The 13,156-nt window shown below is 42.4% G+C and overlaps 1 protein-coding gene across 1 annotated transcript; it reads left to right on the top strand.

Annotated features, from left to right (window-relative positions):
• The first annotated feature begins 5,246 nt into the window (after positions 1–5,246).
• On the top strand, positions 5,247–10,772 carry LOC109883630 (nuclear factor 7, brain-like). Its single transcript, XM_031804681.1, has 7 exons — positions 5,247–5,349; positions 5,468–5,898; positions 7,881–7,976; positions 8,097–8,327; positions 8,423–8,445; positions 8,531–8,649; positions 8,790–10,772. The coding sequence occupies exons 2-7, from the start codon at positions 5,494–5,496 to the stop codon at positions 9,329–9,331; spliced, it is 1,416 nt and encodes a 471-aa protein (XP_031660541.1). The 5' UTR covers positions 5,247–5,349; positions 5,468–5,493; the 3' UTR covers positions 9,332–10,772.
• The last annotated feature ends 2,384 nt before the right edge of the window (positions 10,773–13,156 follow it).

The raw sequence follows: 13,156 nt of genomic DNA, 5'->3' as shown, positions 1-13,156 counted from the left end.
CTGGGATTGTTGATCCACAAGGACCAGTCCTACTGTGTACCTGATCGCTCTATTGTTGACAACTTGTTTCTGATAAGAGATGTTTTAGACATTTGTAAACTGTCTGATGTAAATGTGGGTTTACTTTCGTTGGATCAGGAGAAGGCTTTTGATCGTGTGGACCACCAGTACTTGTTTAAAACAATGAAAGCCTTTGGGTTTGGGGATGTTTTTCTGTCTTGGGTGAATTTACTGTATGCTGGAGCCTCGTGTATGGTGAAGGTGGGTGGTGGTTTAAGTTGCCCCATCCCTGTCGAAAGGGGCATCAGGCAGGGATGCCCAATTTCAGGGCAGTTCTATAGTCTGGCGATTGAACCAATGCTTTGTTTTTTAAGAGCGAAGCTTACTGGTTTCTTTGTGCCAGGTGTAATGAAGGGTCCCACGATAGCACTGTCTGCGTATGCAGATGACGTGATAGTTTTTATTACAGGGGGTGAGGATGTTAAGGTTCTCTCAAACACTTTAAAGTTGTATGAGGGGGTCTCCTCAGCTAGAGTCAATTGGGGAAGGAGTGAAGCGCTGTGGGCAGGTCATCTTCAGATGGGGTCCACTCCACGGTTACCAGGGGGGCTTCAGTGGGGCAGAGATGGAATGAAGACTTTGGGGGTTTTTCTAGGCTCCGATGTCTTTCAGAAAAAGAACTGGGAGGGTGTAGTGGAGAAAGTGTATGCCAGACTGTCAAGGTGGAAATGGGTGCTGCCCCAGCTGTCTTATAGGGGACGGGTCCTGGTAGCAAATAATCTTGCTGCTTCTACCCTGTGGCACAGACTAATGATTTTACAGCCACCAAAGCGTCTGATACAAGAGCTTCAGAGGACCCTTGTCAATTTCTTCTGGTCTGGGCAACACTGGATTAAAGCTGCAGCCCTGTACCTGCCACTGCACGAGGGTGGGCAAGGCCTGGTGGACATTTCCTCTAGGATCACGGCTTTCAGGCTCCAAGCAGCCCAGAGATTGTTGTAGAGAGACTGTTCTAGCTGGGTCGAAACAGCCTACATATTGATGAGGAGAGCGGGCTGTTTGGGCTTAGACAAGCATCTTTTCCTCTTAAAGCTGGAGGGGGGTGATTTGACTGGCCTGACTCCATTTTATGAGTCTGTTATGCAGGTTTGGAGAGTCTTTGTCAAGTCCCGTAAGGCCTGCACGCCACCAAGGATGTGGCTTTTTGAAGAGCCTCTTTTTCACAACACTGCCATCCAGTTCTGGGTTCAGCCAGCCTACGTTCATGCCTGTTAGGCGTGGGGTGTACCAAGCTGGGTCATCTGATGCGGAGCAGGAGCAGATTGGAGGAGCTGGGAGAAAGAGCGGGGATCCGATCATCTCGCCTACTGAGGAAGGTCGTCGATGAGGTCTGCGACTCCTTGCCAGTACTTCATCTGCAGTATGTGACTGACACTTCCAATTCTGATCGGTGGAAGGAGGGTCTGGATTATGTGTTCCCTGCACTGATTGTTAGTGCTGCGATGGGGGCATTTGAAAAGGACGTGGGGACGCTGCTTTCCTTCGATACCCCGGAGCTGGAGGAGTTCAAGGAGGTGGGAAAGAAGGCCATGTACAGAATATGTGTAAAGGTGTCCCATGCCTCTTCCCTGGAAGGGGTCAAATCGACGAGGTGGGCGGATGTGCTTGGTCCAGGTGCCTCTCCAAAAGGCTGTCGGCGATCATTATATAAACTGCCTATTGATAAGAGGACAGCTGACCTCCAATGGAGGATAATACATGGAGCTATAGCCACCAATATGCATCTGGTACACCTGGATCCTACTGTTGGGGAGGGGTGTCCATTCTGTGCTGAGTCTGAATCTCTGGCACATCTGTTTTTACTGTGTCCCAGGTTGGTTGGGATGATTGAACTGATCACTGATTGGTTCTCAACGTTGGGAGAGGTTTTCTCTTCCCAACTGTATATATCTGGGCCAAAGTACAGGTTCAGTCAAAAGGGTGTAGTTGTGTTGCTTAATTTTGTGTTAGGGGCAACAAAATTAGCGATATGGAAGACCCGAAAGAACAGTATTCGGGGACAGGGGTCTGTGGATGTGGTGGGAATGCTGGAGGGAATGTTGGCAGCGAGACTAAGGGTTGAGTTTGCCTATTATAAACTTGTCAACAATATCGATCTGTTTTTGAGTATATGGGGTATTCAGAGGCTGTTGAGTGTAGTTACTGTGGAGGAGGAATTGGAGTTGTGTTTTTAATTGATGTGTAACTGTGGTTTTGTATGAGTATTTATTGTGTGGTGGGCCCCCAGACTCAATAAAGAGTATTTAAAACTCTAAAACTCTCTCTCTACCTCTCTCTCTCTTCTCTCTCTCTCTCTCTCTCTCTCTTCTCTCTCTCTCTCTCTCTCTCTACCTCTCTCTCTCTCTACCTCTCTCTCTCTCTTCCAACCTCTCTCTCTTCTCTCGCTCTCTCTGCATATTGCTCCTCTCTCTATGGGACAGCTTTGTCTCTTCATACATCCTCTCTCTCACTCTCTGTATCCCTACGACTCTCTGTCCTCTACATCCCTCTCTTCTCTCCTGCCTCCTCTCTCCTGGCCTGTGACTCTCATGGCTGTCACTTCCATATGCTGTGGAATCTGGTTATGCTGACACTCTCAACTAGACCTCTAGCTACCTGCCTTTTATACTTTGGGGCAGCAGGTGGTTAGAGTGTTAGATTAGTAAACGGAAGGTTGTAAGATCGAATCATTGAGCAAGGCAGATAACCCACTGTTCCCAGGCCGTCATTGAAAATAATAATTTATTCTTAACTGACTTGCCAGGTTAAATAAAGGTCAAATGAACTAAATAAAAATACAGTCCCTGGTTGAATTTACAGGGACATTTAACCAACAGAATAACAGCATGCTCAACCATTAAACTGTGTTTTGTGGCAGACAGACAAACTGACAGGCAGATGGACAGACGTGACACAGTACTGGTTTTAAGTTTGGGGGTCTGCTCTGTTAGGGGTTCATTTGTTTCTAATGAGGATCAGTGTTCATTGAGGAAAACAGGTGTTGTTACTGAAATGAGCAGCTTGTCCCCACAGTGAGGATCTCTGAGCTCTACCTCCAACACTGTCCTCTTCTCTGTCCTGCAGCCCAAACAGGTCCACAACAAATGGCTCTGCAGCTACAATCACTGCTTCTCTGGCTCTCTACCCAACACATAGGAGTGTGTGTTTCTTAAATGCACCATGTGTGTTAGCATGTGGATTTATGTGCACATTTGTGTAGCTGTTTATATGCACTGTATATGTACATATGAACATGTGTGTTGTCATCTGTTCTTGTGTGAGCATCAGGTGAGTGTGTTTGATTTGAATCCATCCCACTCTCAGATTCCAGTTCTGGTAATAATAATAATATTAATAATAATACAAATGTGTAATCATAATAATAAGCGTAACAATAATAACAATAATAATTTCAATCATATTAATAATAACAATAATAACAATAATAATAAGACTAACAATAATTATAATAATATTAATTATATTCATTATAATAATAATAATATGACTAATAGTAATAATAATAATATTAATAATAATTATGCTCAATTCAAACCAGGTCTTTCAATATACAATCTGCTTTCCTTCCCTCCTCATCTCTGTTTAGTCCTGGGAATTCAACAGGAGGCAGGAATAAATATAATTACTTTATCACTGTTTATTCTTCTCTGCTGCCGGTCGTGGACCGGTGGTGTGTGTGTGTGAGACTGGTGGTGTGTGTGTGTGAGACTGGTGATGTGTGATGTACACGTTGTATGTGTGTGTGTGTGAGACTGGTGGTGTGTGTGTGTGAGACTGGTGGTGTGTGTGTGTGCGCATTGCATGTGTGTGTGTGTGAGACTGGTGGTGTGTGTGTGTGCGCGTTGTATGTGTGTGTGTGTGTGAGACTGGTGGTGTGTGTGTGCGCGTTGTATGTGTGTGTGTGAGACAGGTGATGTGTATGAAATGGGCTCCCCCAAAGGTATACTGAACCAGGAAGTATTTACAGGCGGCCACTGGGCCTAGATGAGATAAGGAAAGATTAGTCAACGATGTCATCAGTCTTCAAGATTCTCCAGGAGAGGAGAGGAGAGAAGAAGAGGAAACATATTAGTGACCCCTGACTGTCTGAGCAGGTCATGATGACTCAGATCTCCAGCATCAATCTGGAGGCTGTGGACCAGAACGACCAGCGGCTGCTGGAGCCCATTTAGGAACTAAATGCAACCCTCACTCCAATTCTCAGTGCTGGAGCCCAGCTCCGCCCACAAGGTGGGAGAGAAGAAGAGGATGGACAAGTTCAAGAAGCTCATCACTGGCACTGTGGGGGTAATACAACCTCCCACCACTAGATGGGGGTGTTCTTCCACTTATATTTTCTGCAGAGAAGACCTAGAATTATTTAATAACAAAATAATGTCTGAAATGTGTCCATCGTGACTCTTGAAATGGATATTACTTATAGGATATAAGTTATACTTTATTGGAAAATGCTGGCAGTATTTTTCAAATAAATTGAATTAAATAGGTCCTGTACACTCAAATGTAATGAGACAACCATTCAATCCAGACAGATTGTAACTGTATTTGATCTCTTCTCTCCACAGAAAGATCTGGGCCAGCAGTTTAAAAAGGAGGTACATATCAGAAATCTCCCATCTCTCTTTAAGAAGCCCAAGCTGGAGAAAAGGGACATTGTGGAGCCCAGTGAGAGTGGATCCCTAGCAGTTCTCTAGTTTTGTACAGGATTATTACTCTGTTGATGGATGAAGTAGAACTGTCATTAATGTGAATTTATGTTTGTTTGTTCTTGTTCTCCCAGCTATGAACTGATGAGAAACCAGCACTACATTCCACTTAGGTTAAAGGGATAGTTGGCTGCAACAAGTCTTGTCAGACATTATTGTTAAAAACTGACTAGTGGCTCATATTTTATTAATCTGTTTTGAAGGTGACATTGTTTCCATTTGGAACATTTCTACAAGCCTCAATCAGGGGACAAACTATTTAAAATTGTAGTGCTTTTTCTATTTTGCTGTTTTTAGACAAAAGTAGACTAGAAAGTCAATGTAAATGGTTGAATTTACCATTTGCTGTGTTATGCAATGGTCTACAAATATAAGGATTATTTAGAAAATGTTCTAGCCGTGTTGTGGGGGTAAAAAATAATAATTATAGTTAGAGAGATAAAACATATGTTAAATCTTAAGTTAATCTCAGTGCTGTAACTTTAATAACTCTCCAGGACTCACGTCTGTCTGACACGCAACAACACTGGGATTTTATTTAGATAGTTCTGGAATATCAGGCTGTTAAACCAACCAATACAAGGTCATATCATCAAGATGGTAAACTTTACATGCACCTTCACTTGCTTTGAATAACGTGTCCCTTTAAGAGAGGACGTTTTAAAAGTGAAAGTGAAAGTAACTTTCAGATCTCATACCAGGACAGGGAGTGACATCGTGTGAGAAAATGGCTTCTAGTTTGTCTCTCCCAGAGGAGGATTTCTCCTGTACGGTGTGCCTTGACATCTTTAAGGATCCTGTCATGTTGTCATGCAGCCACAGCTTCTGCCAAGCCTGTCTAAAGGAATGCTGGAAAGACAAGGAATCTCTGTCATGTCCAGTTTGCAGGAGACGATCGTCTAAGGATCAGCCCCCTATAAACCGTTCTCTAAAGAACCTGTGTGAGGCCTTACGGGAAAGGAGACAGACAGATCCAACCACAGGGTCCAAGGTGTTCTGCAGTCAACACAGTGAGAAACTCAGTCTGTTCTGTCTGGAGGATAAAGAGCCCATCTGTTTGGTGTGTCAGGTCTCAAGAAAACATAAAGATCATGACTGCATCCCTGTAGATGAGGCTGTTCAGGATCACAAGGTAGGAGGAAGATTCTGGTAGAAAATATTTTTATTTATTTCACCTTTATTTAACCAGGTAGGCTTGTTGAGAACAAGTTCTCATTTACAACTGCGAACTGGCCAAGATAGAGCATAGCAGTGTGAACAGACAACACAGAGTTACACATGGAGTAAACAATTAACAAGTCAATAACACAGTAGGAAAAAAAGAGTCTATATACATTGTTTGCAAAAGGCATGAGGAGGTAGGCGAATAATTACAATTTTGCAGATTAACACTGGAGTGATGAATGATCAGATGGTCATGTACAGGTGGAGATACTGGTGTGCGAGTTTGTTGCACTGAAAGTAAAGGGGCTGAATAATTTTGCACGCCCAATTTTTCAGTTTTTGATTTGTTAAAAAAGTTTGAAATATCCAATAAATGTCGTTCCACTTCATGATTGTGTCCCACTTGTTGTTGATTCTTCACAAAAAAATACAGTTTTATATCTTTATGTTTGAAGCCTGAAATGCGGCAAAAGGTCGCAAAGTTCAAGGGGGCCGAATACTTTCGCAAGGCACTGTACCTTCTGGAGCGCGTGCTACGGGTGGGTGTTGCCATCGTGACCAGTGAACTGAGATAAGGCGGAGCTTTACCTAGCATGGACTTGTAGATGACCTGGAGCCAGTGGGTCTGGCGACGAATATGTAGCGAGGGCCAGCCGACTAGAGCATACAGGTCGCAGTGGTGGGTGGTATAAGGTGCTTTAGTAACAAAACAGATGGCACTGTGATAAACTGCATCCAGTTTGCTGAGTAGAGTATTGGAAGCTATTTTGTAGATGACATCGCCGAAGTCGAGGATCGGTAGGATAGTCAGTTTTACTAGGGTAAGTTAGTTCGGCGTGAGTGAAGGAGGCTTTGTTGCGGAATAGAAAGCCGACTCTAGATTTGATTTTAGATTGGAGATGTTTTATACGAGTCTGGAAGGAGAGTTTACAGTCTAGCCAGACACCTAGGTACTTATAGATGTCCACATATTCTAGGTCGGAACCATCCAGGGTGGTGATGCTAGTCGGACGTGCGGGTGCAGGCAGCGGACGGTTGAAAAGCATGCATTTGGTTTTACTAGCGTTTAAGAGCAGTTGGAGGCCACGGAAGGAGTGTTGTATGGCGTTGAAGCTCGTTTGGAGGTTTGATAGCACAGTGTCCAAGGAACGGCCGGAAGTATACAGAATGGTGTCGTCTGCGTAGAGGTGGATCAGGGAATCACCCGCAGCAAGAGCAACATCATTGATATATACAGAGAAAAGAGTCAGCCCGAGAATTCAACCCTGTGGCACCCCCATAGAGACTGCCAGAGGACCGGACAACATGCCCTCCGATTTGAGACATTGAACTCTGTCTGCAAAGTAGTTGGTGAACCAGGCAAGGCAGTCATTAGAAAAACCGAGGCTACTGAGTCTGCCGATAAGAATACGGTGATTGACAGAGTCAAAGCCTTGGCAAGGTCGATGAAGACGGCTGCACAGTACTGTCTTTTATCGATGGCGGTTATGATATAGTTTAGTACCTTGAGTGTGGCTGAGGTGCTCCCATGACCGGCTCGGAAACCAGATTGCAAAGCGGAGAAGGTACGGTGGGATTCGAGATGGTCAGTGACCTGTTTGTTGACTTGGCTTTTGAAGACCTTAGATAGGCAGGGCAGGATGGATATAGGTCTGTAACAGTTTGGGTCCAGGGTGTCAGCAATACTCAAACTATGGAACATGAAGTTATCAATGTTTTAATCATAGCTTTTCTGCAGATTGTGTTGACTGAATGATTGTGAAATTCAGTTTTTGATACATTCTAAATAGTCTCTGAGATCCTGAGTGAAAACAAAGGTATCTCTGAAATTAAGTCTTTAAACAAGGATATAAAGTATCTGCAGTGATAGAGGTGTGTTGTACAGACACGTTCTCTCCTATAAAGAGAGTCCAGAGGTTGTCTCCTCAGTGAGGTTCTGTCTCATTCCAGGAGGAACTCCAGACTGACCTGAAGCCCTTACAGGAGAAGCTGAAGATCTTTAATAAAGTTAAACAAACCTGTGATCAAACTGCAGTGCACATTAAGGTTCGTATAAATTATGTAAAGTTACAATAGTACAAGATGTATTGTTTCAATTGTAGCCTACATGTAGGACTTAATTCTGATAATAATTGTAGAATGATGTATTCTTCTCACTGTCTCCAGAGCCAGGCCCAGCACACAGAGAAGCAGATTAAGAAGGAGTTTGAGAAACTTCACCAGTTTCTACGAGAGGAAGAGGAGGCCAGGATAGCAGTTCTGAAAGAGGAAGAGAAGCAGAAGAGTCAGAAGATGAAGGAGAAGATTGAGCAGATGAACAGAGAGATATCTTCACTTTCAGACACAATCAGAGCCATAGAGGGGGAGCTGAAAGATGAAGACATCTCATTCCTGCAGGTAAGGACGGCTCTCTCTCAGACATACATTATAAATGAACTCAAAGATGTATAGATAAATCAATAATATTGATGACTATATACTCTACTTTCCAGAACTTCAAGACCACGAAGGAAAGGTAAGTGATCTGCTTCTCGTCTCTCTCTTCTCTGTGGTTGTGAACCCAACCCCACAGACATTCTGACTCCTGAATGTTATTCCAGAGCCCAGTGCACATTGCCAGATCTACAGCTGGTGTCAGGGGGGCTGATAGATGTGGCCAAACACCTGGGAAACCTTAAGTTCAGAGTCTGGGAGAAGATGAAGGAGATCATCAAACACAGTGAGTACTGGATAGGAGAGGACGTGATCTAGAATAATGTAAAATAGATTTAATTAAGTAGTCTATTTTAAGTAGTATTCTTAGTGTATATGAAAAGAGACTACATGGTATAATGTGTGGAATATCTCTTTGTTCTGAAGCTCCTGTGATTCTGGATCCCAACACTGCATCCTCCGGTCTCTCTCTGTCTGATGATCTGACCAGTGTGAGTCGAACTGGCCCAAAGCATCAGCTCCCTGACAACCCAGAGAGATTCATGAAGTATACAACTATTCTGGGCTCTAAGGGGTTCAGCTCAGGTAAACACAGCTGGGAGGTGGAGCTGGGTGACCGTCCTTGCTGGATTATGGGCGTGGCTAAAGAGTCAATTGACAGAAAGGGAGGGGTGAGTTCATCACCAGAGTATGGAATCTGGGTTATACGGCAGGATAGTGGTAACTATAGTAATGGAAAGGGAGAGACCCTCCTCCTGAAGAAGAAACCCCAGAGGATCAGAGTTCAGCTGGACTACGACCAGGGGGAGGTGTCCTTCTACGACTCCATAGACATGACACTCATCTACACTTATAAAGACACATTCACTGAGACTCTCTACCCGTACTTCTCTATTGGATCAGCTGGTGATGTGAAAAGCACTGGTGTTCAGATCTGCCAATCAGAGGTGTCAGCCAATGTCAGTTAAACATTTTGTATTGGTTAATTAGTCTAGTTAATCTAGCCAGCTATCTAACTATTCATCATGACTGAATTACTAACCGTGCATGCAGGGTACGTGCCCAGGGGCCCTGACCTCCAGGGAGACCCAATTGATTATGTTGTGTAGAATTGCATGAAATTATCTGTAAAACGACAAAATAATTGTTCTGCAAACTCATATGTTTACTTTTTGTTAATACAACTCTTCTTCTGCAAACAGATCCCTCTGTACATATTATATTTTTCATCGCGATGCTGAGTTAATGTTTGTTAATGTTGAGCAACTAATTGTGTTTGTAGAACAATTCTAAATGTAATACATTTAGGGCCATGACTAGGGTGGTTCCTGGTCAGGTCCCATCTTAAGGAAAACCTCTGGGCCCAAGGTGTGGTTGGGTCACATATTTAGGAAAACCTCTGGGCCCTAGATGTGGCTGGGTTAAGGAAAACCTCTGGGCCCTAGATGTGGTTGGTTCACATGTTAAGGAAAACCTCTGGGCCCAAGGTGTGGTTGGGTCACTTCTTTAGGAAAACCTCTGGGCCCTAGATGTGGTTGGTTCACCAGTTAAGGAATACCTCTGGGCCCTAGATGTGGCTGGGTTAAGGAAAACCTCTGGGCCCTAGATGTGAGTGAGAGGTCCAAGGTCTAGGACTATCTGAAGGTATAGTATTATTACTACTGGTGAACTCACTGTTTATTAGGATTTTGTTTCTTTAAACAAAGTCTTTGATTACAACACTGATTTTCTCTCTAATTAAACTACGTTTTACACTTGAAGCCTTTTCTTTGTGTGTTTTACTTTATCAGAGTACAACTACTATGTGTCTTAATGATCACATTGTTTTATTCTGTTATTTGCATCGACTCATGTTTTATGCAATATTTGATGTATTATCCATTTTTATGTTCTTAGTTTTGATAATGTTACACATGTCTTTTAATGCAATCTGTGTTACAATATCGATGTCATTTATTCTAACGTTGTGTTACATGTACAGCAAAAATATTGACCTCTGAATCCTGACTATATTCAACCATATCTTCTAATATTAACTATTGACTTCAGTGTAAATGTGAATAACTTGAATCCTTGTCAGAATGTCCTTTTCTAGTGTCAACGTTTACCTGTCTATGTCCCTGACAGTGTCTGCAGCATTACAACATGAAACAAGGACATGATATTGATCTGACTATTGAGCTACAGAGCTCTGTGTTAAACTGTTATCAGTGAATGTTCTACATGCTACTGGGTCGGGGAGGACACCATGTACAACACAACGTCTGTCATTATTGGTGCTGATGTGAAGATATGCAACAAACTGACATTAAAAGATCATCAAAGAAACATCTTTATTTCCTGTCGTTATTATTGGTTGTGTGAAATACTGATCATCAACAGAGGTCATGTATTAAACTGAGATAATGTCATGCTGAAGGTTGACCGTGATTGAAGATTTTACAACATGGACTGGTAATATTTAATGTACATGTTTGAGAGTTTGTTTTATTTACAGGTTTTTAGTGAATTTAGTTGTCTGCTAAACTGCATGCTGGAACTGGTGACTGGTCTGTAGTGACTGAGTGCAGTTGAATTGTAAACCACCAGATGGAGGACTTTAGATACAAAAGATCAGCCTTCTGTAAAGATGACCTGAAACCAGAGTCATTAAACGTGTGAGTCATTATGGTGTCTGAGTCGTTACATGTTTGGTATGGTAAGTATACGTTGTGGACATCTGTGTTGTATTGTGTATTGTAAGTATAGCAGGTTCCTTCTCTCTCTCTCTCTCTCTCTCTCTCTCTTTCAATTCAATTCAATTCAATTCAAGGGCTTTATTGGCATGGGAAACATGTGTTAACATTGCCAAAGCAAGTGAGGTAGACAACATACAAAGTGAATATATAAAGTGAAAAACAACAAAAATTAACAGTAAACATTACACATACAGAAGTTTCAAAACAGTAAAGACATTACAAATGTCATATTATATATATATATATATATATATATATATATATATATATATATATATATATATATATATATATATATATATATACAGTGTTTTAACAATGTACAAATGGTTAAAGGACACAAGATAAAATAAATAAGCATAAATATGGGTTGTATTTACAATGGTGTTTGTTCTTCACTGGTTGCCCTTTTCTCGTGGCAACAGGTCACAAATCTTGCTGCTGTGATGGCACACTGTGGAATTTCACCCAGTAGATATGGGAGTTTTTCAAAATTGGATTTGTTTTCGAATTCTTTGTGGATCTGTGTAATCTGAGGGAAATATGTCTCTCTAATATGGTCATACATTGGGCAGGAGGTTAGGAAGTGCAGCTCAGTTTCCACCTCATTTTGTGGGCAGTGAGCACATAGCCTGTCTTCTCTTGAGAGCCATGTCTGCCTACGGCGGCCTTTCTCAATAGCAAGGCTATGCTCACTGAGTCTGTACATAGTCAAGGCTTTCCTTAATTTTGGGTCAGTCACAGTGGTCAGGTATTCTGCCGCTATGTACTCTCTGTGTAGGACCAAATAGCATTCTAGTTTGCTCTGTTTTTTTGTTAATTCTTTCCAATGTGTTAAGTAGTTATCTTTTTGTTTTCTCATGATTTGGTTGGGTCTAATTGTTTTGCTGTCCTGGGGCTCTGTAGTATGTGTTTGTGTTTGTGAACAGAGCCCCAGGACCAGCTTGCTTAGGGGACTCTTCTCCAGGTTCATCTCTCTGTAGGTGATGGCTTTGTTATTTGTTATTTGTCTCTCTCTCTCTCTCTCTCTCTCTCTCTCTCTCTCTCTCTCAGGTCCTGTAAATGCACAACAGGACAGCAGGGACTGTGCTGGACATACCAATGTTCACTACTGTACATAGTTACCACGTCAAACACAGGTGTTGCTCCCCCCCACCTCTTCTAAGGTGCTGCTACTCTCTGTTATTATCTATGCATAGTCACTTTAATAATTCTACCTACATGTACATATTACCTGAATTACCTCGACACCGGTGCCCCCCCACACTGACACATTGACTCTGTACAGGTACCCCCTGTATATATCCCCACTATTGTTATTGACTGCTGCTCTTTGATTATTTCTTATTCTTCTCTCTTACTTTATTAGGTATTTTCTCAAAACTGCATTGTTGGTTAAATGCTTGTCAGTAACCATTTCACAGTAAGGTCTACTACACCTGTTGTGTTCAACGAACGTGACAATATAGATTTGATTTGAATGTAACTCAGGGGTTTTATTTAGAATGGGTTCTCCAGACACAGTTTGTTCACTGTAGACATGCTAGATTAGACCCATTCAACCAAGCATTATCCATACACAACCCCAAAGTATACATAGCGTTATTTCAGAATGATTCAAAATACATCTTCACACCACTCTTCTATGTTCTCTCTGGTGAGCTCTAGTTACTACTAAATTACTACACAATTACTACAAAAATTAAAGTTAGACTAATGTTCCTGAGAGGTGACTTCCTTTATTTCCTATATGAGTTGTGGTACTGTCTGCTGTTTGACAATTCTCCTAAGTGCCAATTGGTGTCATTCCATCTGACATCTGAGACAAACAGAGGTATGTGTTGCGTATCTGTGTGCATTCCATTCACAGTTCTGTGAGAGAGTGGAGGGAGCAGAGAGAGGGACAGAGAGAGACACCCTCATTTCTCCCTCAACACCACCCTCTACCTTGTAATCAGGACCCCACTGACACTTTAGCTGGTCCAGATGGAGCTCTGTCTCTCTACGATGTGTGGTGTCTGACTGGCTAGGACTGGGAAGGACAGAGCACACACT

Source organism: Oncorhynchus kisutch, linkage group LG25 (assembly GCF_002021735.2).
Source record: "Oncorhynchus kisutch isolate 150728-3 linkage group LG25, Okis_V2, whole genome shotgun sequence".
NCBI classification, from domain to species: domain Eukaryota; kingdom Metazoa; phylum Chordata; class Actinopteri; order Salmoniformes; family Salmonidae; genus Oncorhynchus; species Oncorhynchus kisutch.
The sequence above is the reverse complement of the archived record's forward strand: the minus strand, read 5'-3'. Positions and strand labels throughout refer to the sequence as shown.